Source organism: Fonsecaea pedrosoi, assembly GCF_000835455.1.
Source record: "Fonsecaea pedrosoi CBS 271.37 unplaced genomic scaffold supercont1.7, whole genome shotgun sequence".
NCBI classification, from domain to species: Eukaryota; Fungi; Ascomycota; class Eurotiomycetes; order Chaetothyriales; family Herpotrichiellaceae; genus Fonsecaea; species Fonsecaea pedrosoi.
Genome location: NW_013550609.1, coordinates 198,492 through 225,210, shown reverse-complemented (window position 1 = coordinate 225,210; position 26,719 = coordinate 198,492). Strand labels below are relative to the sequence as shown.

Below are 26,719 nucleotides of genomic sequence, written 5' to 3'. Positions count from 1 at the left end.
GAGGCGGACTCAACTATGGCATTTCTGTCTGCACCATTTTTGCCTATCATTTCGCTCCGCAGCTGGAACGCAGCGTGCCTGGTGGAAATATGGGCGTTTTCACACTTATTCCCGCGATAGTAGTCCGTGTCCACGCATATGGAAGAAATAGCCACCATGCACATCCGGTAAGCTCTCACGAGGCATGAGCATTCATCATAAATACCCAGGTGCAGGAGAATATTTTAACAAGATCTATATGGCTCTCTCGAGACGAACCCTCTTGCCACGTATTGGAATTGATCAAATATGGAAACGGATTTCTACTTGTTAGAGTGATGTATAACATCTGACTCGATCGAGTCCGGATATCTAAGTCCACCTTGCTTGCGGACTTCGTCCATGACTTCCATGACGAGGATACTTTCGTCCCAAGGCATGGTCTCACTTTCGAGTTTACCGTCTCGAATGCATCGCGCTGCTTCATCTGCCTCATAAAACATGCCGTGCCCGTTTGCCGGAAAAGTCAACTCAACATCGCGGATGGTAATCGCCAAATCCCCTTGCTTGGCCGGAATCACTCTGTATCGGGTAGGCTGGAAGGCAGGCCCGTAAACCTGAATCTCGCCCCGTGTGCCCTGGATACGGATCGCCGGGCCAGCACTGTTCTTATGGTCAGGATCGGTAGCTACGGCAAAGGCCGTCATTGCTATCCCATGAGAAGAGCTGTTGGGGAGGTTGGAAGGGGTCGAGGTCGGAAAGGATAGCAGAACCGTCGTGGTCTGATCTACGCTCGTGGGCTCATATTTGTTCATGTAGGACAAGATGCTCGACGGAGGCTTGCGTTGATCTCGCGGTAGAGTGTGATAAAGCGTTTGGAACACCCAGGTAATGGAGTAAATGCCAACTGGACACCGCGTTGAACGTCAGGGACCGAAAGTCTACTCAACATCTGGGAAGAAGGAGTAAACGTACTTTCCAGCAGAGCTCCACCAGCAAGCTCATAAGTGAGCTTCCGAGGAGTTTCTCTGAGAGAAATATCAGGGTGGATGCCAAAGGACGTATCGGCTATGACGCGGAGGACTTCGCCAATCTCCCCCTTCTGGATCGACTCTCGTACTTGAATGCTCAGCGGGAAAAACCGTGTCCAAACTGCGTCGAGCAAGAACAGGTTCTTCTCCTTTGCCGTCTTGTACAGAACCTTTGCCTGTGCGGCGTTGACTGTTAGGGGTTTCTCGCAGACGACGTGCTTGCCGCCTTCGAGAGCCAGCATCGCATGTTGGAAGTGATGCGAATGTGGGCTTGCGACGTAGACAATGTCGACGTTGGCGTCGTTTACAAGGTCCCTGTATGAGCCGTAGGCAGCGCAAGCTTCGGGGATGCAAATATCACGACAAAAGCGCTGAGCACGGTCTTTGCCCGAAGATGACGCGACCGCCGCCACGACATGGGCTACGTCTGTGGTGTTGCGTGTGCTCGGGTCTTTGAGAAGATCGCCGGCAAATTCTGTGTGCTCCAGCTATCAGGCCCAACTATTTCAAACCCATACTCGACGTTTGACGGGAAATACTGACTTTCAGCAATCCAACCAGTGGCTAAAAAGATCGAGAATTTAAACGTCAGTGATATCCATTCAGGTTTGCTGCAAAGGACTGAAAATATCCGCAGCTGCAGAAGAGGGATCAAAAAAAAAAACATCCATCTTACCAAGGATTCCCCATCTGACTGTGTAGACCATGTTTGTTCTCTTTTAGTCGTCTCCTCGAAGTCTACAAGCAGAATATTTCAGACGGATAGACGGATATTTGCTGAAGTTTTGAGACCCCTTGTCACTGAGACCACAGGACCGGGCATCCGTTTTGCACGAATTGTTCTGATGATCATAAGCGGGATAATGGGGCTTGTGAGCCTTTACTTGGGTGTCTGCAGCCTCTATAACTAGATCATCCCTGGTCACTAATAGCCGGTTGCTCCTTTCTATATTGAACATTTCAACTCTGAAAGTGGATCCCCCGGCAAGTTGATATTTCCCGGGCCGGCCTGTTGCCAAGTGGAGGAGGCCCGGGTATTATTCAACGGCGACAATGTCGCTAGTTCTTGGCACTTATTTGGGACGCCGGCCGGCCGCCCTAACCTGGGAATCAGGAGAACCTAGCTCGACTCCGGCTCAGCCTTAGGGCTCGCTAAGCGGTACTCGGGATCACATAGCCACAGCACCGAAAGGCCTAGGTACATAGTCACGACTCATGTCAAGTGGCGAGATGACAAGTGTGCCCCCACACTCTACCCCACGGCCCCACTAATAGAAAAATGAAACATCTATATTTAATTATATCAAAAATGTGTCACAAATCACAACAGTTCAGCGTTGGTGGTGTAATGGTAGTAAGTTGCAACGCTTCGCATTGAAGCAAACTCCCCTGCTAACAGTTAGAAGACATTGGGGCCTTCCATCGGCATTAAGCGATTGCGATAGCTCTAGCCCCGGGTTCGATGTAAGTAACGTGTTGTGAGCAGTATCGAGGGTAGAACAATGATCTAACACATCATCGCAGTCCCGGCTAACGCACATACCACATGTGTCTTTTTTCTTGGGGGCTCTTGCGCTCTTTCTCTCGATTTTTTGGGTTGCTCTTTCTTTCTTTGCTGGCACCGTCACGTTCGAGTTTAGCCTGCCAAGCAATGTGAACCTAAACAGCACCTACATTAGAAGATCGAATTCTCTTATCCTCTTGCCTCCTCCAAGTCAATTGCTTTCTCAATTCTATTCAGACGCCACTCGGGGCCCAATTGGAACTTGACCTCTGGGTTTTCCACCGATTGGGACATATATTGCCATGTCCTATCTGGAAACCTCGCGCTGTGGTGGCTCCCCTCGCGGCCAATGACATGCGTTTCTGAGCCGCTGCGAGAGTGACACCGACCTTGTTTACCAACCATGAGACAAAATTCCTCCAGCCTCGCGCCCCATGTTCAACGCCTATGATTTCCATCATGATATGAAACGACGACGCTGTCCGGATCCTGCGATGTGAAATCACCCACCATGCTCATTCTGTAAGTCTTCTCGCGCTCACTTACATGTGTGCATCTCGGGCGAGCAGTCGACCTCATCTTTGCCCAAGGTGACTCCGCAAACAACAATCTGCGCCTCGCAGACCTCCTGAGCCGCAGCTGTTTCCAGGGGACCACGATGCTTCAACCGACCTGTAGCTGGAGTAGTGGGACAGAGAATGGTAGGCAGAACCAGAATATAGCACTCATTTTTCTGAGCTTCCACAGTTGTCTCTCACCTCTTTTCTATCGACCTCCGGTTCACATTGGCACGCCCGTTGGCCTCTCTTTCTGTGGTTCAACTCCAGATATTGCATCTGTGACACAATCGTCCAGGCCTCTTTCCCGATGAGCTGAGATCTACGCAGAGCTCACGCCAATATAGTCGGCGCTACTATCTTCTGATAGAGCGGACAGTCTGGACCCAGTTGCCCGGGTTTACCAGGGCGTCTGGACAGACTGGCCGAGGGGCAAGACATGGCGCCTCACATTAAAACTGTAGCCAACGTATGCCACAACATTGACCAATTCGCCCGTAGTCTTTGTCACGGTTTGCGGCGTTCAGCTCTGGAATATCATTCGATACCTGGTCGTCAAGTTCGGTACTCCTAAGAAGCCAGAGTTGTTTACTCCTCACCTCCAGAGACAACAGACTGTGTTGAAAAATGCAGGTTCCCACATACCTACATCTGCAGAACGTATGCTGCGTTTAGCATGGAAACATCGACGGACGAGCACTGGTAACGCCCTCCCTACGCTCATATTCGATCGGTGTCCTTGCTATAATATATGTTATCTTACTCTGGACTGCTGGCGTTTTCTCTAATCTTACCATCAATGCTGACTCAACAAACGGACCTTGATCAAGTCTTGTCAGGAGTAACCATTGTGGAGTAACCATTGTGGAATCTGAAATCAGACTTATTACCATATTGTGCACAATGCCGATTTCTCGACCGAAGATAAATTCAAGATGATTCTCCAGCACATTGCCAAAAGGGCCCACGACGTTCAAATGAGTTTCAAGTATGCTCTCCTATGGATAAGACTGCGAGTTCATGGATATGACAGACTTCAGTCCGCTGTTGAGCCAGACAAGACGAGCACCAAATACGCAAGGTGAGATAGAAAGGCCTTTCTAGTCCACAATTTTGCTCGAAAATCTATGACATGTTATACGAAGACGATAGAATGGGCGGGAGCGCATATAGAACCCGCAAGTACTCTGGTGCTGCCAGTGTCGTCGATTGATATATATCCTAGAAATTTTGTACAATGTTGTTACGAGACACGACAACTACGTCCCATTGACCCTTCTGGAGACGATGCGTTCCAGTGTGAAGGAGTTGTCGAGGTTACAGGACGCTCCTTTCGATGGGATTTGCGTTCCTCTTCGACCCTGCAGTTTCGCTGGAGCGGAGAGGCATAGGATCGGTAGATTGAAAAGGTAACGTCCACCAGGAGTAGAAGTACACGACGGTGGAAAAGCGTAGGCCGAGGACTTCTAGCAGATGTAATCGGGTGTGGGAAGGCCTGCACAATTTCCACAGCCGATGACAGTTGCACGGAAATTCAGCGTGTAAACCCAGAATGCTCCAGCATTGCCAAAACACGTCTTTGTGTACCATGGCAGTGCAGTCTGAGGTTCGCGACAGTTCTGTTCCCTGATTTTGGATGACAGTGACGTCCATGAGCCCCAGAACTGTGTCTTCAGCGAGTGATTTGGTGGATTCGAGACCAGGCATGGCAACACCGTCGATTTCCAAGAGCTAGCTGTCGGAGGGGAAATAGGAGCGATGGCTGTCATCTCGCCCGCAGTCTGCGAGTTGCCTTACTGGGAGGGGCGAGTGTTGCTAGGACTCTCGAGATATAGAACCCTGCCGTCTGTTGTTTTGGGTCATCCCACCATGGACCTCATTCAACGCTTTCCGTCTTTTCCTGGACTCCCTCTCTCTCCCGTCGTCTCTTCTCCTGTCTTGCCATAGGATGTTCGTCGTCTTGGGGGATCTCACCAGGTTTTAGCCCAAGAGCCCTGCGTAGTCGTTCACTCTCTTGTTCCTTTGCCTCGGCCAACTCATGCACCTGGTAACTTTTGAGACCCTTTCCATCCACTCTCCTAGCACCACTGCCTCCTGATCTCCCACCGTCTCGATTCTTCTCCCGTTCCATCTCTTTGGTCAGTTGTTCTCTCAGCTTGTCGCACTCTTCGTCTATTTTCTCCTCCTCAAGTTCGTCGTCCTCCAGCTTCTCCCTCAGTTCCAGAACTTTCACTTCGATGGCTCGTAGGCGGTCATGGTTGAGGATTTCTTGGTCGGGCTTCCGAGTCTTGGGCCCTTGTCGCGCAGAGTCAAGGCTGTAGGGGGCGCCGATGCCGACGGCGCGAGGTTTGAGGACGGACAGGTTGCGCTGAACATAGCCTGATGTTCCTGAGCCACGCGGCGTGGAGAGACCGACATTGGACGACATATTATGGGCTTTAGTGCTGTACTTCTCTCGTGGATTGTAAGTTTGTGATGACTGGGGGGTTCGATTTCCTAGTACTCGGCTCACGAAAAGCCAGGACGTTGCGTTATCGATAAGAATCACGTGCCTGGTCTTTCTTTTTCTCCTCGTGTCACCATCCCTGCTCCGCTCCAGTTGCCACTTCTCTTACCAAGGGCAGGGAGGGCCTACCTGAACAAGTAAAAGTAGGTAGGTGCGTAAGTAGAGGTCCTGGTGCCTAGCTAGAAGCCTAAGGGCCACTCACCCAGGGCTCGTCAGGGTCCCGCCTTGCCATCTTGCCCTCTCAGGTGCCACCTGGTCAATGCGTCCGCCTGGGAGCCCTTGGGTGATGGCGCCTCTACAGCCGGAAAATGAATCCGCATCTGCGTCGAATGTCGCGCCCCTTCAACCACTCACCATTCAGCACTATCTACTGCCTGTCCACTCTAACTTGTTCCATTTAAATGCTCACGCCTATTAAGTTCTCCGTACCGCTCGTTCTCTTCATCCCTCTCATTTTCGTTTCCCAGACCTCATTTCTTGTCGTTGGCCACCAAATCCTCCTGCCTCCAGCACCTCAGCCCTCCGCACTCAGCCCTCATTCCGCGGCATTTGAAGTCATTCTGCGTCGTGAAGTCGACCCATCCACGCTACTTCTATACCTTGATCCGTATTGAGACCTTTCCCCCTGTCTTTTTTTCCTTTTTCCAGATACTTGGTCTCCAGAGACGCAACTGGTTTGCAAAGTGCCTCAATTTTCACTCTCGGATGAGGCCCTTTGGCCCCCTCAACCTCACTATGTATCACTCTCTTCTTTGAGCCCTGCCCAAGGGGAAGCCGTCAACCTCCCCCAGGGAAATAAATACGGCCGACTTGCCTCTCGATTGTGTCATCGTCCTCCCTGCCCAAGCTCATCGAATCCGTCTCTGCTGTCGTCCTGGTTATCCGTCCTATACATGGATGCCATATTACCTGGCCAAGGAAGCATACTACCGACTTGGTGAACCCGTCCTTGCCACCCCTGTTGTCCACCAGGTCGATACCGGTCCTGGGGGAGGCCGTCGAGATGGAACTGGCTAGCAACAGGTTGCATGGGTATCCGGTGACTCTGAGGACTCGGTTGTCCCCCTTCCCCAAAGGACATAGCGCTCATGTCTGGGTATAGTGTGCCCTCCATCACACCCATATCTCCATCTTGCAGCATTGCGGAATCAGCGCCGCCACCCAGACTCTCTTGGAATTGTTGACCGAGGCCGTCCGGATATGCCTCCGGGGGGCCGTCAGATAGATCCCCCTCCTTATCTACGTCCATCGCGGACGGTGGTCTTCTCCTTCGCCCTGCGCCACCATCAAGTGCCGGTTCTACAAAGGTGAGTCTGTCGTCACTGGTGGTGGACAATGGGGTCATGGCAGAAGAGGGGGGTTTGTTGCGCGACAAATCTGGTGACAGGAGATCCGGCGGGCGATATGATCGCGAATGATGCGAATGAGCCTGCATGTCCAAGACTGAATCTGACCGGCTCCCTAGCACGCGCGTATCATCTATCGGTGGAGGACTCAATCCCAGTCCTCGGAGAATCGCGTCAGTCGATACCCGACCGCCACTCTCGTCTGGAATCACTCCTGGGAACCCGCGACCTTCCCGACATGCCCAGTAGAGTCTCTGGAGCGCCTCATCAAGCACGTCCTGCATACCCCAATACCTAGAGCAACAAACATCAGGCTTACTGTGCAAGATGGTTCACTGCGAGAGCGCCGGTGTTGATACGGTCAGCAACTTACCAATCTCTTGCCTCTCTTCGTCGTCGCGCGCTATATTCACACGTGCTCTCACTTGCTATGCACGCCGAGCAAGGGGTATTGCCATCGCACTACGCTAGAATCAGCCATCTGACAATGCTTCCGCACTAGGATCGTCAACCAAAAATAGTCCAAAGGGGGTCAATTCACCTTGCTCTTCTTGATCTTGCAGCGATCGCAGGCTCTCCCTATCCTGACCCGTGATTTGCCGGGCTCACCGCTTCCTGCTTTGGGTGAAGGCTTAAGATCTTGGGCGTCTTTGCGGTTCGGCATTTTGTTGCCACGATGGGTGCTGGTCCAAAATCAGAACGCCGGGTTTTCAGATGGACGGTGTTGACGTTGCGACCCTGTCCTATCGACCAACAAGAAGAGGTTCTTCTTGCAACTCGGCGGCAGTGAAGACACCCTGATTAGATGGCTACGTTATCGAAAATTTGTCAGGGTATGATTCTAATCGATAACTGACGGCCACAATTCTGTGGATAGCCACACATCCTTTCCCTCCAGATTTCGACACTATCTCAGCCACAGTATCAGCCACAACCTGTTCGATTGTTCCTGGGACAGAGAAAAGCCGGGATCACAGCAGACCAGTTCGTCTCAGCCAAAATGTTGGAGAAACGGTCGAAAGATGGAGGGAAATGGGCATGGGACGAGAGTTGGCAACGAGACCCTGCTTGGCCCAGAGTCGGGTTGTAAGGTTGGGAAAGAGAAAGATCGGGGCAACTGGCCGCACGATATGCAACTGTGGCAGAATCGCCCTGCTAAGATGGATCTGTCCAATCGGCTCGACACACAAGTGGCGGCCTCCCTAATGGAATCGTCAATGAGTACCAGTACTTGGACGCACCGCTACGGTGCCTCTTCCACCATGTTCTCTTTGCCTTCGACCCTGATCGGCCTCCACAATCTGCCCGAAAATCTTTTTGCAAGCAAAAGGGCAAAAAGCCCTGGTCCTAGCCCCCTGCTAGTCGCCCACTACTAGAATTTGCGTGGACATGTATCTGCGATCCGGGAGCCATGGCAATCTTTCTCCAATTATTCGTTGAGGAGAAGCAACTCCCGACCCCTTCAATGCGTTATGTTAGAGAAAACCTGATGCTGGTTGGATCCTAGCGTAAGGTTAAGCCACACTTCCTTGCAACTAGGCCTCGTCTACATACGACTGGGGCTGGATGGTGGCTGGATAGCGTTTGATCCCATTCTTACCACACTCTGCCACATCGACAGCATTCATGACTTTCGGTGAGTGGCTCTTCCCCTTGGGGCGAAACTACCGGGGTCGATACCTCTAGATCCAAACCACTGGGCAAGAGTGGTCACTGTACACAAGACAGTGACCAAGTAGACGCCTTTTGCCGGGTTGTGGACGCATAGGTCCCCCACAAGCCCGCAAACAATCGAATCACCCAACGTGGTAAACTGTCGCCCTGAAATTGAAACTTGGGAGGACAAGCCCCGATAGTTGGGTTCGGATTGGCCTCTATTTTGAAGATCAAGAGTTGGCATTTCCTAGGATCTCACCAGAACTCGCCCGGAAGTTTTATCCCGGTGGCATTTGCCGCAGGAGGAAGACACAAGTGTGCTCCACAGGTCAGCCTCTCTTTGTCCAAGCCGGAACAGAGTCCCGTCCTCCCAGGAAACTCGAGCTTCGGGGTGTTGTTTGAGGATAATGGTACCCAGAATGGATGCTGTTGCTGGTGCATCTTCCCCGATCGCATTGACTGGTGTCAGTGCGAATGCTCTACATCAGTTGAACGCAGCCGCCTCTCCGATTTCTCCAGCACGATATACCTCATGTAACATTACCGCCGGAGACAATGTCTCTCTGTCTTTTCTCTGCGACGGCCTCTGAGCAGGCTCGAGCGATGCCAGAAGCCTCCTTTACAGCCTTATAGCGGAAAGCCTTCCCTCAAAGTCCCTTTCCTTCGCACGCAATACACAGTGGTCCCCCTGCTTTCAATGTCAACAGTCTTCCAGCCTTAGAGGCACAGAATCGCAGTTGCATCTCGCAGTGGATGGTGATTGCCTCATAATGAATGGTCAAAGGCATTGGTTGATGAAGCAAGACTCGAGACAAGGCATCGCATCATCCGTTTTGATTTGTGAACCTACCAGGTGAAGATGCTACAGTGGCTTCGGCACACAATGCAAAGACTCTTTAACTTTGGGGCAGGGGAAGATAGAATGTCTTGAGGATACTTTACGCAACCCGAGCAGGGCTTTTTGTCTCGGTACCAGCAATTCTGCCTTGGCTTATCAGCGTTCGGGCTTGATGATGACAAAATATTTGCGAAGGAGAGGGGTTTGACCCAACAAACAAAGATATCGTCAGGTCTTATTGATGGCATGAAGTTGGCCGTTCATTCTGCACAATCGAAAGATGTTAGGCATACATCATCCTAACCCCTGACCTTAAAAAGTGTTCACATTGATTGATGAGTGTACTGATGCAGCAAGCAGTTCTCGGAATCACAGACGAGTCGAATATGTCCATCTCTGCAGCGGCGACCATTCAACCTCATTTCTTTGCTCGATCTCGAACAAGCCAGTCCACGACTCTAGTACAGGTCCAAAAGCTATACATTTTTTGACGCAAGTGTGACTTGATCTATACGAAAAGTGATGGAATTCAGCACGCATTCGATCTTGGCGTCCGTGCATGGGAATACGGCCACCGACTTTTCCATCTGAAAAACAAGGCAAGACTGACTAGGTTGCGTGGATGTGAGCTACCGAAGGAGTCTTCTGGCGTGCTACGCGCAGTGTGGCACAAGTGCAAGAGAAGACAAAATAGTCATACTACAGGCAAGGGCGATATTTTTCGACGTCCAGTGCCGGAACATCCATCCTTTTAAAACCTCTGCGCCCGAATCGAGAATGCTCATCAACACGAGGAAGAACATCAAGGCTGCCGTGGGCGCAGAGACGAGAGAGTAAATGCGAAAAGGGGGTCGTCAAGAGGAGAGGATCACAAGAATACGTCCCAAAACACACACACAAAAAAAAGACAGAAAGGAAAAACCAAGACAATCCCTCTATACAAAGGATGGGGGTTTATGGAGGAAAAAGCACAGTCAAACTCCACGAGCATGGGGAAGGGGGGAATATAAAAGAGGCTCGAGTCATTCCCACTTTCGAGAGTTGGAAAAGGGAAGACACACACACAGAGGGAGACGAAAAAGAGATCGAATAGCAGGGAGATGCAGCAGATATTAGTTCTAGCTAAGACTACAATTGTCGAGGCATAGATAGGTAAAGTAAGGGGCTGTCTTCCTATTATAGGAGACAGGTCTGTAGATCTGTTCCCTGGCCTGCTTACCGACAGTACCTGGTCCTATCTGTGTGTCCTACCTGCTAAGGTATGTATGTATGTATGTATGTATCTGTAGGTATGTATTATGGATCTTTGCTTGCTGTCCTCGGTACCTCTCTGTAGTCTCACACCCTTCTTCTTTCTCCTTCTTCCTTTTCCTTCTCCAGCCTTTGCACGCACAGCTGCGCACGAAAGCACACATGGGTTCCTCACTTGTCACGACCGTGAAAATAAATTACAGATAAAGAAGAAGGGGATAACAAAATATGTAGATAAGACACTGGAATATATTGGAGTACACACAGATATACATACATCATACATACATACAATACGTATTATGTAAAGCTCACTTCGACCCCATAATGGATAGATAGAGCGAGATAGATAGACACATAGACATACATGCATTGCATACATAGACATACACACATACATACCAACCAAATTGGCGAGTAAATGATACATGATACCGTCAGAATATACCCCGTATACTTGGGTACCTAGGTAGTTACCAATTTGGCTGGCTGGCTGGCTATGTTCGAAAATCCCAAAACAAATTCTTCCGCAATCCGCAGTGCCTCGTTCCAAAGGCGACATTGGCATACCCTCTCACGCCAGCTTTCAGCTGTCCCACATTCCCTCGCCCAGCTCTAGCAGTGCATCCTGTAACCCCTTTCTCGCCCTGATGGCCTCCTCTCGGTCTTCGCCCCTCAACTTTGCGCTAAAACACAACTCGACCAGTGTACGCAACTCGTCGTATGTGTACCCAACATCCTTCTCCTGCGACTTGCAGTCCCGGACGTATTGGAGGATCGAATCTGGTCCGGTGAGGAAGAGGTCGAAGTATCGACTCGACGAAGTGAGCAGCCCGTCGTCGTTATCTGCGTCGGTGTCATCGGCGCCTGAGATACCAAGACCAGCCGGGTCCTTGTTGTCGTTGGTCCAACTTCGTCGCTTGTGCGTCGTGTTCGCAAGTATCGCTCTTAGATTCTGCTGCACCACCATGGTATCGATCCTGACTCTCTCTGCTCCGTTTGTATTCATGACCCCGATCGCATCTGCAGCGGCCACAAGATAGCGGTCCACCAGCTGTGAAAGCCCCCTGAGGATGAAATTCCTCTCTCGGGTGCCCAAGAAGGACGCGATATTGGAGTCGAAAGCAATGAGATCATTGTTGAGCTCGAGGATCAGCGGGGATGCCGAAGACGGTGGAGAAGGTAGGACATAAGGATAGAGTCCCGAATCGAGAGGTGGAGCACCTGCAGAGTCTCGGTTGTCCGAAGGCGAGGTCGGGCTTGTATTAGAGTCAGGCCCGCGTAACGTACGCGATAGTTGGTGGATGATACCACACCGGACGTCGATGTGGAGGGTCAGCAGGCACGTCTGTGCCAGTGAGCGGAAGGAGGACACCACCGTGTCGAAAGGGATGGTGGTCTCGGGTGTGAGAGGCAGGAAAACTGGCACAACAGCGCCAGGGTACGAGGGCGATTTGCTGGATCCACCACTTCGTAGACTGGTGATCAATGTCCACCGCCGCACGCTCCTGTTTTGTGAACCGCTTCTTGCATGTGAAAGCCCCGTATGCGTGCCGCTCTCGACATGTCGAATCTGCGCCAGCGCGGCGGCCAACCATTGCATGCTGTTGTAGAGCAGAGAAAGTTGGTGAACTGATTTGGGATCGGAGATAATGTCGTAGGCAGAGAGCGGGTTGGTCTTGGTTGTAGAAAGCAGAGTCTGCACCTCTTTGGCGATCATGCTGGGTCGCGACATGCTCTTGTTGGTCGATTTGTCGTAGTTCAGCAGCTCCAGTGCGACATCATGGACGTCGCCCGATGCTGCAAGCGACGCCGCGGTTTTGGTCGACAAGGTGGTGCTGCCATTCTGGTCGTTGTCCGAAGACGCCACACGACTCACTAGAGCCTTGTAGAAACCATAACATTTGTCATAGTATGTGACAAGCTGGTCAATGAGGAGTTGGGTGAATATTTGATCCTGAGGTATCGAGCTCAGCATCCCCGAAAAGGCGCGGATCAATGCCATGAAAGATACTGTGCCTTTGAAGATCGGATGCGGCGAATGCTTCGTCCACTGCGTGTCTTCGGAGAAGGCTTCCAGGTCAATCATGGCTTGCGCACAGAGCTCCGTGACTGCTTCTTCCAGCTGAGGATGGAACACGTTGATGAGGAAGTCGTCGAGGAACGTGGTCAATGTGCTCATGGGGATATGTGCCGTCGAGGGTACAATATCCTTCAGGCGCTGGAGGAATGTCAAGGACGGAGGCAACAAGATGGTCATGTTGAAGACACCGGGCTCGACCAACAACTTGTGAGCCGCCACCGAGCTGTCCTGTCCACTGCGGTCTGTTATCAGATCCGACCCATCCCTGCCCCGGGATTTGCTGACGAGGCCTGGTACAGAGCTCTTGAGGATCTCGTTCAATTCATCCTCTTCGGCTTTCATGGATTCAGATTTCTGGTCCATCTCCGCCAGGCGGAACATCTTCTTGTTCCTGTCCCGCTGAGGTCGAGCAAAGACGTCGGTGTTGGCGGTGCCGCCCAATCCAGACCGCAACGTCAAGTGATCGCCGTCCGTAGCTAGGTAGTCGTGCAGGATCGACCGCATCTCCATCTGATACAATTTCCATAGCTCTTTGAAGCCCGTGGTATATTTGTCCGGCTTGCTAGCCTTCTCCCTGACTGCTATGCCTCCAATTACCTCGTGCAGCACTCGATGGCTCTCAGCGATGGCTTCGAATTTGGAATACAAGGTCCACAGAAAGTCAGACAACACTTGTGCTCTCCCATCATTCACCTGCAACGAGTATGTCTTTCGGTTCGCTTTGTTAAACTGGGCTCTCAGATGACTGGGATATTTGGCATCAATGTCGTGGTTAGTCTTCTCCGCGACCTTGTACAACTCGATTGGCATTCGCTGCTCAATTCTCGAAACAGCCTCCCCGAGTTGACCCAGTTTGTTGAGCGATTCAATAATCATGTGGATATAGTAGAAAGTGTCGGTTTCAGGATTCTTCGTGGGATCTTCCACCATGGGTGTCATGAGGTCGACGTTGCTCAGGTAGTGGCTGAAGGGTCGATCCCAAGCATTGATGCCCACAGCCATCATGTTGTCTTTTGGATCTCTGTCTTCTCCATTGGCTTTCTTCCCCTTCCACCGGTCCTTACAATAAGGACTTCTGAGATAGAGATGATCATGCAACTCCTCGATGAGAATATCCAACAGGGTACTCTCTTGATTGTTGAAATAGCTTCGAAGATCCGAGATGGCGCCAATTCCATCAAACTCGCTTTTCGTAATGTTTTTGAGGCTGTCCATCAAGATGTCAACAGCACCGAGGAATTTCTTCTCACTGATTTTCTCTTCCAGCTTTCCCGGTATGAGCTTGAAGGACTCGATTTTGCTCAGAGTGACGAGCATGTCGTCCAGCTCGCCGCTCTTTTCGGCCAGCGTCCTCAATTCCGGCCGAGTAGTCAGCATGCCGTCCTTGACGTTCATCAAGCCGAGCTTCAAATGCCTCACACGACTTTGACTGTCGCGGATGGCATTCTGGATTTTGTGATAGGTGCCCACAGCGCTATTGAAGTCGGCATAATGCTCGTTGACCACAGACTTTAAACACTTCTGTAGGTCGACGTGTGTGTTGGCAAAGTCCCCCTCTTTGTCGGCAAGGCCCAACGAACTGGGGTCCATGAGCCGAAGAGCCATCTTCACGGGGACGCATTCGTCACCCTCCATATCCTTCCAATTGGACTGTATGTGCCGCAAAATTTCGTCCATGCTCTTTGGTGGACGTCGCGGAGAGTAATGTCGGTTGGCCGTGTCTGGAGGAGGGTAGTTCTGGGGAGCAGTGTAACCGTTGGTGGGCGCCTGTTGGTTGAGGGCGGATTGACTCGGTCTCGAGGGAATGTTGGACGGAGGAGGCATCTGTCCTCGCATCTCTCTGCCATCTCGACTCCGACTCTCATTGTATGCTCTCTGGCCCTCGTTGTACGCTCTCTCCCTCTCCCGGAACGATGGGGTTGGCTGCCTCTGCTCGTGCTCGCGCGGATCCCTTGCTCTTCCATGGTCATATTCATTCCTCGAAGGAGCAGGCCCGTCTCCGAATCTTGCACGCGGCATTCCCCCATATCCCCCTCCTCCTCCTGCTGCTGCTCCTCCCCCCTGACCTGACAGCGTTGAGGGCAGTGAACTCGGCGAATCTCGGTCGCGCTGGTCATATGGGTTTGATCTTCGCCGGCGCTCTTGAGAACCAAAACTGTTGACGGAGGGAGAGGAACCGTTATTCTGTGCATTGAGATATGGATCCGCGTAGCGACTGCCGGAGACAGAATTGGGAGCGTTTGTAGGGGCGTATGGGTTGGAGTCGTTGGACTGGCGAAGTCCCCCATACCCGCCGTTGACGGCATAAGGATTGTTACCGCTCATAGTGGCGGAAATTACAGAGCTCAGGACAGGAGAGTCGCATCTTTGATCAGATGCAAAGGGAAAGAGGCATTTGGCCTGCACAGGCCCAAGTTTTAAAACATGGTCAACGAGGAGGTTGAGCGTATGTAACGGAAAGTGTAAGATGAATCGCGACTTGTATGAGAATTGGAGACGCAGGCACCTCATCATGAACTCCTCTCCTCGTTCTTCCAATGGGGGCCACATCCATCACATTTACCAGCAACTCCTATGAGATATTCTTTGTTACTCTATACTCCATCATTACCCCCTCGTTGGATATCTCAGTGTCTCGTATTCTTTCTATTTCTTGATTCTACTCCTCGTTCACCCGCAGCACCTACAATCAGGCAATATAGCCAAATCCACTACCCCTACACGCGATCCAAAAGTCCTTTACAATATCGTTCGTTTTCCTGGCACCTCGTAGTGTTTCCACCTGCGCCACAAACCGGTTGCGTTGTTCTGGCGTGGTGGCGCTGAGGGCTTTGTCGCTCATAACCTTGGACTCCTGCTTGATCGCTTCTCTGAGCACAGCTTTACTCAACATGAACTGTTTCTGCACGAATTTCTTGAGGGTTTCGGTCAGGCTGTCGATCTCCGAACGCGCACATTCCCCTCCCAAAAGGTGGAGCACAAGTGAGAGAATTCGCGGCCCGTAGATTTGAAGCACCCCTTTGAGCCGTGCACTCACCTCGCTCTCTAACCCGCTGTCCGGCCCACTGACCTCTGCAAGAGCTGTAAAGAATCCAGCTGCTAGTCGACGCGGGAGCGTGTCAGCGTCTGCCATGACAATCAAGCCCATTTCCACGGACACGGCTGCTGTATCTTGACTGTCTTGCATGGCAAACCACGTTGCACCCCACTTGTTGAGCAAGCGGCCCAAGAACTCCAGCGAACTGGATGGGAAATCGCTATCTGGGAGTTTCTTTGTTGTCTGGTATGTCGACAGAAGGTGCTGCTGAATGGGAATGACTGCATACAAGAGGCCGCTGACGCTGGTGGGAAGATGTTGTGGTGACACAGAAGCCAGGAAACTAGAGGCACAAGCCATTGTGTTGTCGATGCTTGGGTTATCGAGAGTGATGAACTGCTTGACCAGCTCGAGTCCGGTCGGATCGGTAACCTTGAAGGGTGACGGATGCTCCTCGGTGAATCCGGATTTGATGAAGTCGCAGCAGGCGTCTACAAATACGTTGTCACTGTATGGTCGGGCTCTCTGCAGAGTTGCCTGGTACATGGCGAGTACACTCTGCTGAACGATGCTGCCATGACCGCTTGTCCAAAAATCTGAAGAACCCGGGCTCGAGGCTTCCAAGTCCACGGGTACATCGGCTGGAGAACGCAGGCCTTTGCCGATTGAGGCCAGAGTCTGCATAATGTCAACACAGCCTCTCAAGACGTCGGCATCATCGCCATCCTTGCCATCCAGGGTAGCCAGTGCGTGACCAATGGGCGCAAGGAGACATGACAGTGGCTCGACTTTGGCTTCTTCGGTTTCCAATGCTTGGATGAGGGCCGCAACGGCCCCGTATATGCGATGTCGCTCTGTCTCGCCGATGTCTCCTATCGAGGTCAACGACTCCATAAACTGAGGTAATCCTTCACTGAGCATTCGTCGGTGAGAGTCGCACAGGCTGTATATGGCCCGTGACGCAGCAGACGTTGACGCCTGCAAGTGCAACGAAGAGAAGAGAAAGTTCAGTATAGCAACCAGTTTGTCGGGATGCCGTTGGAAGTATCCCACATTTTCTGCGATGAATCTGATAGCAGTCTGCACCGCCCGATCTGGAACATTGTTGGCGGACTGGAGGAGATAGCTCCAGGCCGGACTCCCCATGACTGTAGTAATGAGGACATCGTACGTGTCTGGGTTGGCTGACATGGTGTCGGAGAATGCCATCAGACTGAACGTGCCGGCCTCAAAGGTGCTCCAATCCGGAGGTGTAGCTTGCACAAGAATGCTCTTAACGATTTCCCCAACCAATGCATTCCCGAGAACCATGTAAGCCGAGAGGAAAAAGTCCTGCACGTCGTAACGAAAGTCTTGAAACTTCGCTCGGTCATCAGCATCCCAAGTTTGGGTCTCGCTGGACATCTCCTCGACCGGAATTCTGATCTTAAGGAGGCAGGCTTCGCATGCATTCGCCGCTAACCCCTTGAGCAACGCCTGGGTTGGTTCGGTCACATCTCCCCAGTCAGCATAACCCTCCATAATTTCGGTGATCCTCTCTAAAACGATTTGGCATACTGGATCCTCAATGACAGCGACCCCTTCGCAGGAGAGAAGCTGCTGGAAAGTTCGGATCACCACGCTGTACTGATGATCGTGCAGGAAATCAGGTTTGGCGATGTCGATGCGACTCATGATTGACTCGAGAAGATCAACATAAAGAACTGCATCGGCAGTAAAGTCCCCCTGAAGAAGAAGATCGACCATTTCTCTTGCCTTGGGAGAACTGACAATACTGGCTGGGAAGTTCGGCAGCGCTTGTCGAAGGAGTTTGCCTGAAGAGTTCTCCAAGGAGATGAGCATTTGGAGCACCGAGCCTGTGTAGAACTCATCGTCGAGATAGTTGACTATTGTCGCGATGCATTCTCTGGCGATGCTTTCACTTCGTCGCGCCTGGCTAGTCTCTGCATATTTGATCATGCTGACCCAGTACGGTATGGCTTTCATTACCTGCTGGACCATGTCTTCCGATCGGGCTGGTATTGCTTGCTCTGGCGGTGCTTCTGCCAGCTGCTGATCGATTGCACGCTTGACGCAATACCTCAGGAGAAGCCATACGTCTAGCGCACTATCCCCCACGAGATTGTTGAGCTTTCCTTGGTCCAAAATGCTGGAAGAGCGACCGTTCAAGTCCTCCGCCATAATAGTAGCGATTAGGAGAACTCCCTTGAGCTCATTGTTCGAGCAGTCATCGCAAGCTTCCAGAACTTGATCCATGTCTGGCAGAGCATCTTCAGAGACATAGTCCCTGCGGAGGAAAGAGGCCAGCACCTGTCTGAATGGGAGGCTCCAGCCGGAATCTGGCCTTGCAAAAAAGGTGACAAGAGTCGAACCGAGTTTCTGGAGGACGAAGCTTGAATCTGAGAGAATCACTAAGCGAATGTAATTTCGTACTAGTGCTTCAAGCAGGTACTTTCTCATGTGCTCATCCTTGTCCAAGCCATCCTGGTCCCTGAAAATCGCTTTAGCGGATTGTGCAAGGAAGGGGAATGTATTCTTGGTCTCTTACCAGTCAGCATTGATTTTGATGGTCAGGGTCAAGGCACCATAGAATCGTATGGTGGCTTCTCCATGATGAAGAAGGTCCAGAGCCAGTTGCCATGCTGACTTTTCTCGTTGAAGCCTCTGAATTTGTTTCTGGATTTCATTGATGCGCGCTGGTGACGGTTGATTAGTAGGTTGATAAAGTTCCCTTATCAACTGCTCCATGATATGTGCAACGCGGCAGCAAATAGTACATCCTGCTGCAAGCGCAGGAGAACAATTTCCAAGTGGTCAAGCTGCGTTTGCCGCCCTACTAGTGTGCCAGAAAACTGTAATGTGCCGTGACAGCATCAAGCGTGGAAGGTATGGCCTATACGAGGCATGGATCAACCTAGAGAGTCAAATGCCCACACGAGAGATCAATGCCTGAACTAGTCGAGGTCCTGCTCGGACATTCGCAATGTGTCCAGTGATTGCCGTATAACCCAAGCAGGCACAAAGAACCTTTAAAAATGCGTAAAAACAGACATTACGCTGTGAATGTGCGTCTGGTCTCTCTCAAGTGTCAAGCAAGTGGTTGAGCAAGTTGAAAGTGACATACGGGCAAAGCCTTGTGAAAAGGCGGATGGGACGAGGTTCAGGCACAAGAAAGTCGCAGGCTATCACGAGGCTGCAGCCTCGTCGGTAAAAGATATTCGGCACGCTTGCCTAGTTGGGCATAAGCCAATGCGTGCCATGGCACGAATCAAGTTGATACGCGTGACACGGCATAAAGACTGGTTTTGAGATAGCTCAGTGTGAATGGTCCTCTTCTCATAGTGCCTTCTTTTCAAATGCGCTGGCCGTTCCTCCGTCTCTCGTCTTTGCTGCGTACCACGTCGCCTCGACCGCAAATACCTACTGCAACCCTCACCCCTACACAATCTGTTCGGTCCTTTTCCTTCTCAAGATCGCAACGAAGCGTCGATATGGAAAAGGTGGATACCACGAAGCGTCTGTCGCAGCTGCGAGAATTGATGCGGAAGCATGAACTTGATATCTACATCGTCCCCTCGGAGGACAGTCACCAGTCGGAATACATTGCACCGTGCGATGCGAGGAGGGCCTACATCTCTGGCTTCACTGGATCCGCGGGCACGGCTGTCATTACACTTGAGAAAGCTGCCCTATCGACGGACGGGCGCTATTTCAATCAAGCTTCCAAGCAGCTCGATGAAAACTGGCTGCTGTTGAAGCAGGGCATGGAAGATGTCCCCACCTGGCAGGAATGGTGCGAACCCTTTGAGCGTTTATATGTGCAAGACTGAGCTGAGATTAGGACTACAGAGCAGGCACAAGGCGGCAAAACTGTCGGCGTCGACCCTACCGTGATTACAGCCATTGATGCTCGCAAACTCAGTGAAACACTGAAAAAGAAGTCACATGCAACCCTGGTCGGAGTTTCGCAGAACCTGGTCGATAAGATTTGGACAGACAGGCCACCTAGGCCGGCAGAGAAGGTTATTGTTCTCTCTGACAAATACGCAGGCAAGCCTTACGAACAGAAACTCGATGAGCTCCGCAAAGAGTTGAAGAAGAAGAAGGCAGTGGGAATGGTCGTATCAATGCTTGACGAGGTCGCCTGGCTTCTCAACCTCCGTGGCAGTGATATCCCGTATAACCCTGTGTTCTTCTCATATGCAACGGTTACACCGAGTTCGGCTACGCTGTATATCGATTCGGCCAAGCTAGACAACGAAGTGCGAGAACACCTCGATGGGACGGTCCAAATCAAACCTTACGATGACCTCTTTGGCGATCTCATGGGCATTGCCGAAACCGCAGTAAATGAGATTGAAGCTAACGGAGTTGCGAAACCCCGCTCCAGCAAGCTTCTGCTGTCGAACAAATCGTCTTGGGCGCTCTATCTCGGCTTAGGGGGCGAAGACAAGGTCGAAGAGTCTCGAAGTCCTCTTGCTGATGCGAAAGCCATCAAGAATTCCATCGAACTAGAAGGCATGCGGCAATGCCACATTCGTGATGGTGCTGCGCTGATTGAATATTTCGCCTGGCTAGAAGCAGAGCTACAGAGTGGATCGTGGCTCGATGAAGTACAGGCAGCAGATAAACTCGAAGCAATCAGGGCAAAGGGCGAGCATTTTGTCGGGTTATCCTTTGACACTATTTCATCAACGGGGCCGAACGCAGCCGTGATACACTACTCACCCGAGAGGGGCAATTGCTCGATAGTTGACGTGAATGCCGTCTATTTGTGTGATTCGGGAGCCCAATACCTCGACGGGACCACCGACACCACGAGGACATTACATTTCGGAACTCCCAGCGATATGGAAATCAAGGCATACACGTTGGTGCTCAAGGGCGTCATAGCTTTGGACCGAGCAGTCTTTCCCAAAGGCACCACAGGATTCGCCATCGACGTGTTCGCTCGCCAACATCTCTGGCGCGAGGGACTCGACTACCGCCACGGCACCGGCCACGGTGTGGGTTCTTTCCTCAATGTGCACGAAGGCCCCATCGGCATTGGCACGCGAGCCGCATACTCGGAAGTCTCACTCAGCATCGGCAACGTCATCTCCAACGAACCAGGCTACTACGAAGACGGCAACTTCGGCATTCGGATCGAGAATATGATGATGGCTCGCGAGGCCAAGACGAACCACAAGTTCGGAGACAAGCCCTGGATCGGGTTTGAGCATGTCACTCTGGTCCCCATGTGTAGGAAATTGATTGATCCCAGTCTTCTGGATTCGGAGGAGAAGGTCTGGTTGAACGAATATCATCAGGAAGTGTGGGAGAAGACCAGTGGGTTTTTTGAAAAGGACGAGAGAACCACAAGGTGGTTGAAGAGGGAGACTGCTCCGTTGTGATGAGGGAACACTGACATCTGAGACAACCCACGGTTGATGGAAAACTAGATTTTCCTGCGCCGCCTCGATGACCCAACAGCCTGGGCTCTGTTGTATTTGTATTCGGTGAGCAATTGTTCGAGCGCGTGGGGTTGGGAGGAAGAGAGAGCATATGGCCCTGGACTAGAAGAGATGGTAGAATAGGATAATAGAATCAAGGCTACCTATCGCGAGACGAACATGGTCTGCGTTCTCTATCGGGGCTATTGTACATGGCCCATGACAGGAAAAACGACTGCGGATATGTTGTTCTTCTCAAGTACCAGCCGCTATTACGGCTCCCGCTCCGCAAGCGATGGTGGCAGTGCTCAGAGCGATCGTCGTACGAGCCCTCTGCCTCTCAATCCTTTCAGTCCTCCTTTTCGCCTCGGCCGCCTTCTGTGGATCTGGTACGTATCCTAGCTTGTAGAAGACTCGAAGACGGTGACGCGGATGGAATGACTCCTCGCAATTACATCTGACGCGGCGCTCAAGGAGAACGAAGCGACGCTGACCGCGGGAATCGGGTGGCCGACTCGCCGGAGACGTGGAGCAGCCGCGGTTTGCGAGCTCTGGCGAACGCCATGATAGGCCCTTTTCAGTTCCGACAGCGGTCGAAGGCGTTTGTCCAGACTTTGGCAAGGCGCCCTTGACCGTCCAGTCTTGTCTATGAGGACGCTGTCGAAGGTAGTGTCGTACATCATGGATCAACTCGGGATGACATGAGGAGACGGGCTCAAGAGCCAACAAGCCAGCGGGCACGCTTTTGAAGACTCCAGTCGACTTGTCTGACGGGTAAATCTTGCCGACAATCTTGTACCGCGGAGTCATATTGGATCGGGAGTGGTCATCGTGGGATGTGGCTTGGCTTCTGTGGTGGCGTTTGCTCCTCTTGAACAACCGCCGGATGGGAGAGAAAGAGGACCATTTTCTAGGAGAGGCGGACGACAAGGTGGTTGTCGTATGAGACGACGAGGACGGCAGATCGTCCTGAAGCTCGCAGATCAGGAGTTTCTGCTCTTTCCGGAAGACTTTGCATTCCTCGCGCTCAATGTTCTTGCGATCCGGATGCCAGTGTTCTCTGTAGAGGTCTGGTGGTTCAATACCTAGAGTTCTTCTAACTGATTTATGAGGCATAATATTGATGTTAGTCGCAGTCAAATGGAGTCATCGAGGACAGCAGGATAAGCTCGATGGCCGTGGAATTCGCGAGGAAGGTGGCATCCAGACAGCGGAGGAGGGGGAGCAGCGGCGATGGTGAGAGAGAACTGAGATTGCATTCTTGTCGAAATGGATGTGCCAGCAGTGCCTCACACCGGCGATCTTCTGCACGAAGACACAAATAACGCTTACCTATGTCCTACCTTTCCAGGGAGAGCGGTGGTCGAGTGAGAGCATGGTGCTTTGATGGTATCAAGAGTGTCGTATCATATTGAGACTGAGCATGAAACAAAAGACATGTGAAAATAGGGAGAGTCACAACTCTTTCCAGCCTGTTGTAAGGGTACCAGTCCTAGGTGTGATGGAGGTGCAGAAAAGATCAGAAGTGTATCGATATGGTTGTCGTCGACAACCTAAGAGACGGTGACAGTAGCATATCGCGAGTCAACGGTTCTTTACGCAGTACCAGATAATCACGTGAAAATATTGATACCGTGGCGTATTACTTGATTCAAGCGCAAAATCTACTTGTCACGTGCAAGATGAAGAAATGCAAACCACATACAAACAATTTTACTCTCTGCATTTTACGGCCTCTGCACTGCCGTCCAAGGCAAGCAAAAGCGAAATTGAGAGGCCCGACATGGCAGATAGCAATCACGCAACCACACTCAATGTTGCCTACTTGGGACCTGAGGCATCATTCTCCCACCAAGCAGCCATTGAAGTCTTTCGAGCCTCATCGTCGTCTGGGCATACTATCTCTCTACACCCACTCCCCTCCTTCCCTGTCATTTTCTCGGCTATTCAAGCAACAGAAGCTTCTGAACAGACTATAAGCTACGATTTTGCAGTCGTCCCTTTCGAAAACAGCACCAATGGCTCTGTCGTTCCGGTCTTTGACTTATTAGCCCGGTGTGGCCATACCCCAATGCTCTATCCTGACTTGGAAGTCTGCGCGGAATATTATCTCCCTGTACACCATTGCTTGTTTGTCTCGCCTTCTCCAAGGTCAGCCACCACTTCATCCCAGTCTCTGTCAGACGAACACAAGGGGGACTTGTTACGTGCAATCCGGACACTGTACACGCATCCCCAAGTCTGGGGCCAATGTAACCGTTATTTGGCTAAACATTTTCCTCCCAACGTTGTGGAGCGCATTGATGTGGGAAGTACCTCTGCCGCTGCTCAGTTGGTGGCTCGAGAATCCCAACAGAAAAGCAAGACTCCGGTGACAGATGGGATCAGCGCTTCAATCAGCCCAAAAATCGCTGGTGAGAAGCATGACCTACTATGCTTAGCAGAGAACATAGAGGACGAGCCGGGGTTGAACACTACGAGATTTCTCGTCGTCCGCAACCGCAACCGCCAGACGCAGTCGGAAGATTTACACGCATCGTTATTTTTGCCCCGTAACCACGTCGACGATTCAAGATACAAGTCCCTGATATCATTCACCATCCCACACTCCAAACCAGGCAGTCTGGCCGATGCATTGGCCGTGTTCAAGCACTACGGGTTCAACCTAACGAGCATTGACACCCGACCAAGCAGGACGCGGACCTGGCAGTATGTGTTCTTTGTGGAGTGTGAGGAGGCAAACCCAGATCAACACAATCGTGCGGTTGCGGACGTGGGATTGGCTAGGGATGACGCACGGGGAGGACAGGAGGACAAGAATGGCAACTCCAACCTCATGAAGATGCTCAGTGAGCTCGGCAAGTTCACCGAGACTTTAAGATATCTAGGGAGATTTGTAGACCAATCACCTGGGAATCAGCAAGAAGACGAATCAAAGGCCTGACAGTGACGGAGTACAACTTGATCTGACTGAAGTGAATCGCATTCAAAAACCTTGTGAGCAGGTCTCGAAGAAAGAGTGACTATCTAAAATCCGTTTGCACTGAACAAAGTCTGTGTGGCCCGCGGCTGCTATTTGCTGTTAAGATGTTTCGAGCTACAGGGTTATCGACTGTGATCCCTTCGAGGAACACGGACCGACTCGTTAATCTCGGACACAGCAAATTGAAGCCTGAGAGCGAACTTCCGGTGAGGACAAAACAAAAGTTGAGCTTGATGTTCAACGAATGACCAGCTCAATCGCATAAAAAACCAATATCGCAAAGCATTCAACTCCATCGTTCGGAGTGATGCGAGAGCTTCTTGCGTCTCTGGTGCGTGCCACACTCTCCTTTCTGTGCGGCGAGTAAAGTCGGACGCTCGCTCATTTGTCGGTGTACGCGGTTGTCTGAGACATTGATTGTGACGTTGGGCTTAAATCAGATCCGATCCTCTCGTGTCAGCGGCTCAGTTGGACTGACGACCACTGCGCTGGCTGTCGAAGAAGATGACGAAGATTGTGGGATCTGAAAGCCGTGGCCAGTTCAGACCATGGCCATGTTCCGAAGGTTGGAACGTCCTGTGATCGGTCCCAAGTCAGATGTCAAGAAGTCTCTTAGTGGGTTGTAGATGATGCCTTACCGTGGCGTAGGTCGAGGGTCTGCCTTGCTGGCGGCTTCATTGCTCGCTCAGCGCGCGTGAAGGCACTGTCCTTGGTGCCCAATCCGTTTAGTCGAATCAATTGTGGCTTGCCGTTGGTGTAAGCACTTTCCAGATGCGTCCCTGCTTGCTGCGGCTGGGACTTTGGGGCGTCGCGAGGACGCTCAGGAGAGCGCGGAGCTGCCGTCAAGCTGCCGTCAACAAACTTGGGTGGTTGTTGGACAAGGCCTGGAGATGGATGCTCCTCGCGCTCTCCTGCGAGGTCGTTGAATTGTCAATCATCATAGAATTCGTCTTCGTCATCAGCGTCAATCAACTGCTCAAAGTTGACCTTGTAGCGCAAAATGGCACCAATACCACCAAATCCCTTCACGAATTGATTGCCCTCGCTGGAGCGATCCGAAACGAACTCTAGGGTGGCGCCAAAGTCCTTGTATTTCTCGGCGAGCCATTCAAGAAACGAGCTTTGGTCAACCACCTCCATTTCTTGACCGGTCTCCTTGTCCATGAATTGTTCGCGATTGGCTTCTTGAGCCTTGGTGGTATGCAGAATCCTCTCTGAGCCGTCCGAGGCCTTCAGAACCCAGCGAGTCACGTCCAAATTCTCGTAAACAATCAGTGTTTCGGCCGCACCAAGTTCGAGAGCTTTCAATGTGTCTTCGACACCATAGCAGACACGACCGCTGTCTTGACTGATTTCCTCGAAATACTTGCCAATCAATTTCTTCTCTTGAATGAACTTGACATTACCAAGAGTCTCGGAGGCGAGATCGATGGCTTGATTGAATCCATTTTCACCACCATACGACACGTCGACTACCTTGATGACTTTTGCTTGAAGACGTGCGTCGAACATGTCGGACTGATTCAAGTCATTTTTGAAGTCGGCGGAACCGGCAAGGACGAGGCCCGCAACGTTGACCTTGTCGTTTGTGATGAAGTTCTGAACAGCCAACTCTGCGACTTTTCGCACATAATTGTGTCGCTTTTCTTCTCTGAGACGGGCGAAACGTAGGGCAGACTGACCACCTCGACCGTGCTTCTTGGGCAGATCGACGGAAAATTTGTGAACGACTTCTCGGGTGTTGCCGCTCAGAGTCCCAAAGAGAGCGCCGTTGCCGTCCATGACGATGAAGCCAAATTTCTGGTCAGACTCGAGGAGTTCGCTTAGGGCCTCAGTGTGAAATTTGTTGTCGCAGAGGTAGAGAGAGGTGTTGATGGGCTTGAAAGGCTCAAAATCTATGTTGATCTTTCTTTCTTTTCCTTCCGAGGTTATGATTTCACCGCAGTATACCACCAAGCCATTCGGAGGAACCTTGGAGTACAACTTCAGACGCTGTTGGGTGGAAGTGATAGCGGAGAGGACCGAGAGACGGTTGACGCGAGACTTGATGTTGGAGGCAGTGCCGAATTCTTCAGCCAACATTTTGGCAGCGCGAGAGACTTGATCCTTGGGTGCTATGGACGAGTCAGTGGTGAGCCAGAAGATGTACAGTCATTATAGGTGCCGACTCACGGATAATGAGGGAGATCATTGAGGTGCCATTGCCCCTGGCCGCTTCGAGGCGTTTGATAAGTTTCTTGACCTTCCAGATCTCGATATTCTTTTCCGCTTCGTTTTGCTGAGGTGCGCTCATTTTTGCGGGCGGAAACCGAGCAGAGACGTGCCTGCTGGTGGTGGGAAACGGTGCACAATGGTAGAAAGTAAGCAAAAGGGAGAAGCAGGCGAAGGAGTGTTTTGAAATCTGAGTCTATGTCGAGCGAGAAAACCAAGGGTGGCGTTGAAATAATGTCAATACTTTGGAGACGAGCGGTCGTCCAGTGGGAGTGGTGGTGGGCTGGCTGGCTAGGCGGTGCTGT

General features: G+C 51.5%; 9 protein-coding genes across 9 annotated transcripts; 2 read left to right on the top strand and 7 right to left on the bottom strand.

Moving 5' to 3' along the window:
- Nucleotides 1-302: 302 nt before the first annotated feature.
- Nucleotides 303-1,717, bottom strand: Z517_10145 (uncharacterized protein; the record flags this gene model as incomplete). Its single annotated transcript, XM_013423758.1, has 3 exons — nt 303-886; nt 955-1,485; nt 1,687-1,717. 3 exons carry the CDS (start codon nt 1,715-1,717, stop codon nt 303-305), a joined length of 1,146 nt encoding a protein of 381 aa, XP_013279212.1.
- A 3,230-nt stretch (nt 1,718-4,947) lies between these two features.
- Z517_10144 (uncharacterized protein) lies at nt 4,948-5,499 on the bottom strand (the record flags this gene model as incomplete). Its single annotated transcript, XM_013423757.1, has 1 exon — nt 4,948-5,499. The coding sequence occupies one exon, from the start codon at nt 5,497-5,499 to the stop codon at nt 4,948-4,950; it is 552 nt and encodes a 183-aa protein (XP_013279211.1).
- A 904-nt stretch (nt 5,500-6,403) lies between these two features.
- On the bottom strand, nt 6,404-7,587 carry Z517_10143 (uncharacterized protein; the record flags this gene model as incomplete). Its single annotated transcript, XM_013423756.1, has 3 exons — nt 6,404-7,201; nt 7,297-7,326; nt 7,465-7,587. The coding sequence occupies 3 exons, from the start codon at nt 7,585-7,587 to the stop codon at nt 6,404-6,406; spliced, it is 951 nt and encodes a 316-aa protein (XP_013279210.1).
- Nucleotides 7,588-11,254: 3,667 nt separating this feature from the next.
- On the bottom strand, nt 11,255-15,076 carry Z517_10142 (uncharacterized protein; the record flags this gene model as incomplete). Its single annotated transcript, XM_013423755.1, has 1 exon — nt 11,255-15,076. The coding sequence occupies one exon, from the start codon at nt 15,074-15,076 to the stop codon at nt 11,255-11,257; it is 3,822 nt and encodes a 1,273-aa protein (XP_013279209.1).
- Nucleotides 15,077-15,440: 364 nt separating this feature from the next.
- Nucleotides 15,441-18,536, bottom strand: Z517_10141 (uncharacterized protein; the record flags this gene model as incomplete). Its single annotated transcript, XM_013423754.1, has 2 exons — nt 15,441-18,279; nt 18,337-18,536. 2 exons carry the CDS (start codon nt 18,534-18,536, stop codon nt 15,441-15,443), a joined length of 3,039 nt encoding a protein of 1,012 aa, XP_013279208.1.
- Nucleotides 18,537-19,144: 608 nt separating this feature from the next.
- Nucleotides 19,145-21,181, top strand: Z517_10140 (uncharacterized protein; the record flags this gene model as incomplete). The annotated part of the gene is made up of 2 exons (XM_013423753.1): nt 19,145-19,581; nt 19,630-21,181. 2 exons carry the CDS (start codon nt 19,145-19,147, stop codon nt 21,179-21,181), a joined length of 1,989 nt encoding a protein of 662 aa, XP_013279207.1.
- A 294-nt stretch (nt 21,182-21,475) lies between these two features.
- On the bottom strand, nt 21,476-22,336 carry Z517_10139 (uncharacterized protein; the record flags this gene model as incomplete). The annotated part of the gene is made up of 1 exon (XM_013423752.1): nt 21,476-22,336. One exon carries the CDS (start codon nt 22,334-22,336, stop codon nt 21,476-21,478), a length of 861 nt encoding a protein of 286 aa, XP_013279206.1.
- Nucleotides 22,337-23,003: 667 nt separating this feature from the next.
- Z517_10138 (uncharacterized protein) lies at nt 23,004-24,164 on the top strand (the record flags this gene model as incomplete). Its single annotated transcript, XM_013423751.1, has 1 exon — nt 23,004-24,164. One exon carries the CDS (start codon nt 23,004-23,006, stop codon nt 24,162-24,164), a length of 1,161 nt encoding a protein of 386 aa, XP_013279205.1.
- A 969-nt stretch (nt 24,165-25,133) lies between these two features.
- Z517_10137 (eukaryotic peptide chain release factor subunit 1) lies at nt 25,134-26,496 on the bottom strand (the record flags this gene model as incomplete). The annotated part of the gene is made up of 2 exons (XM_013423750.1): nt 25,134-26,317; nt 26,376-26,496. 2 exons carry the CDS (start codon nt 26,494-26,496, stop codon nt 25,134-25,136), a joined length of 1,305 nt encoding a protein of 434 aa, XP_013279204.1.
- Between the last annotated feature and the right edge of the window lie 223 nt (nt 26,497-26,719).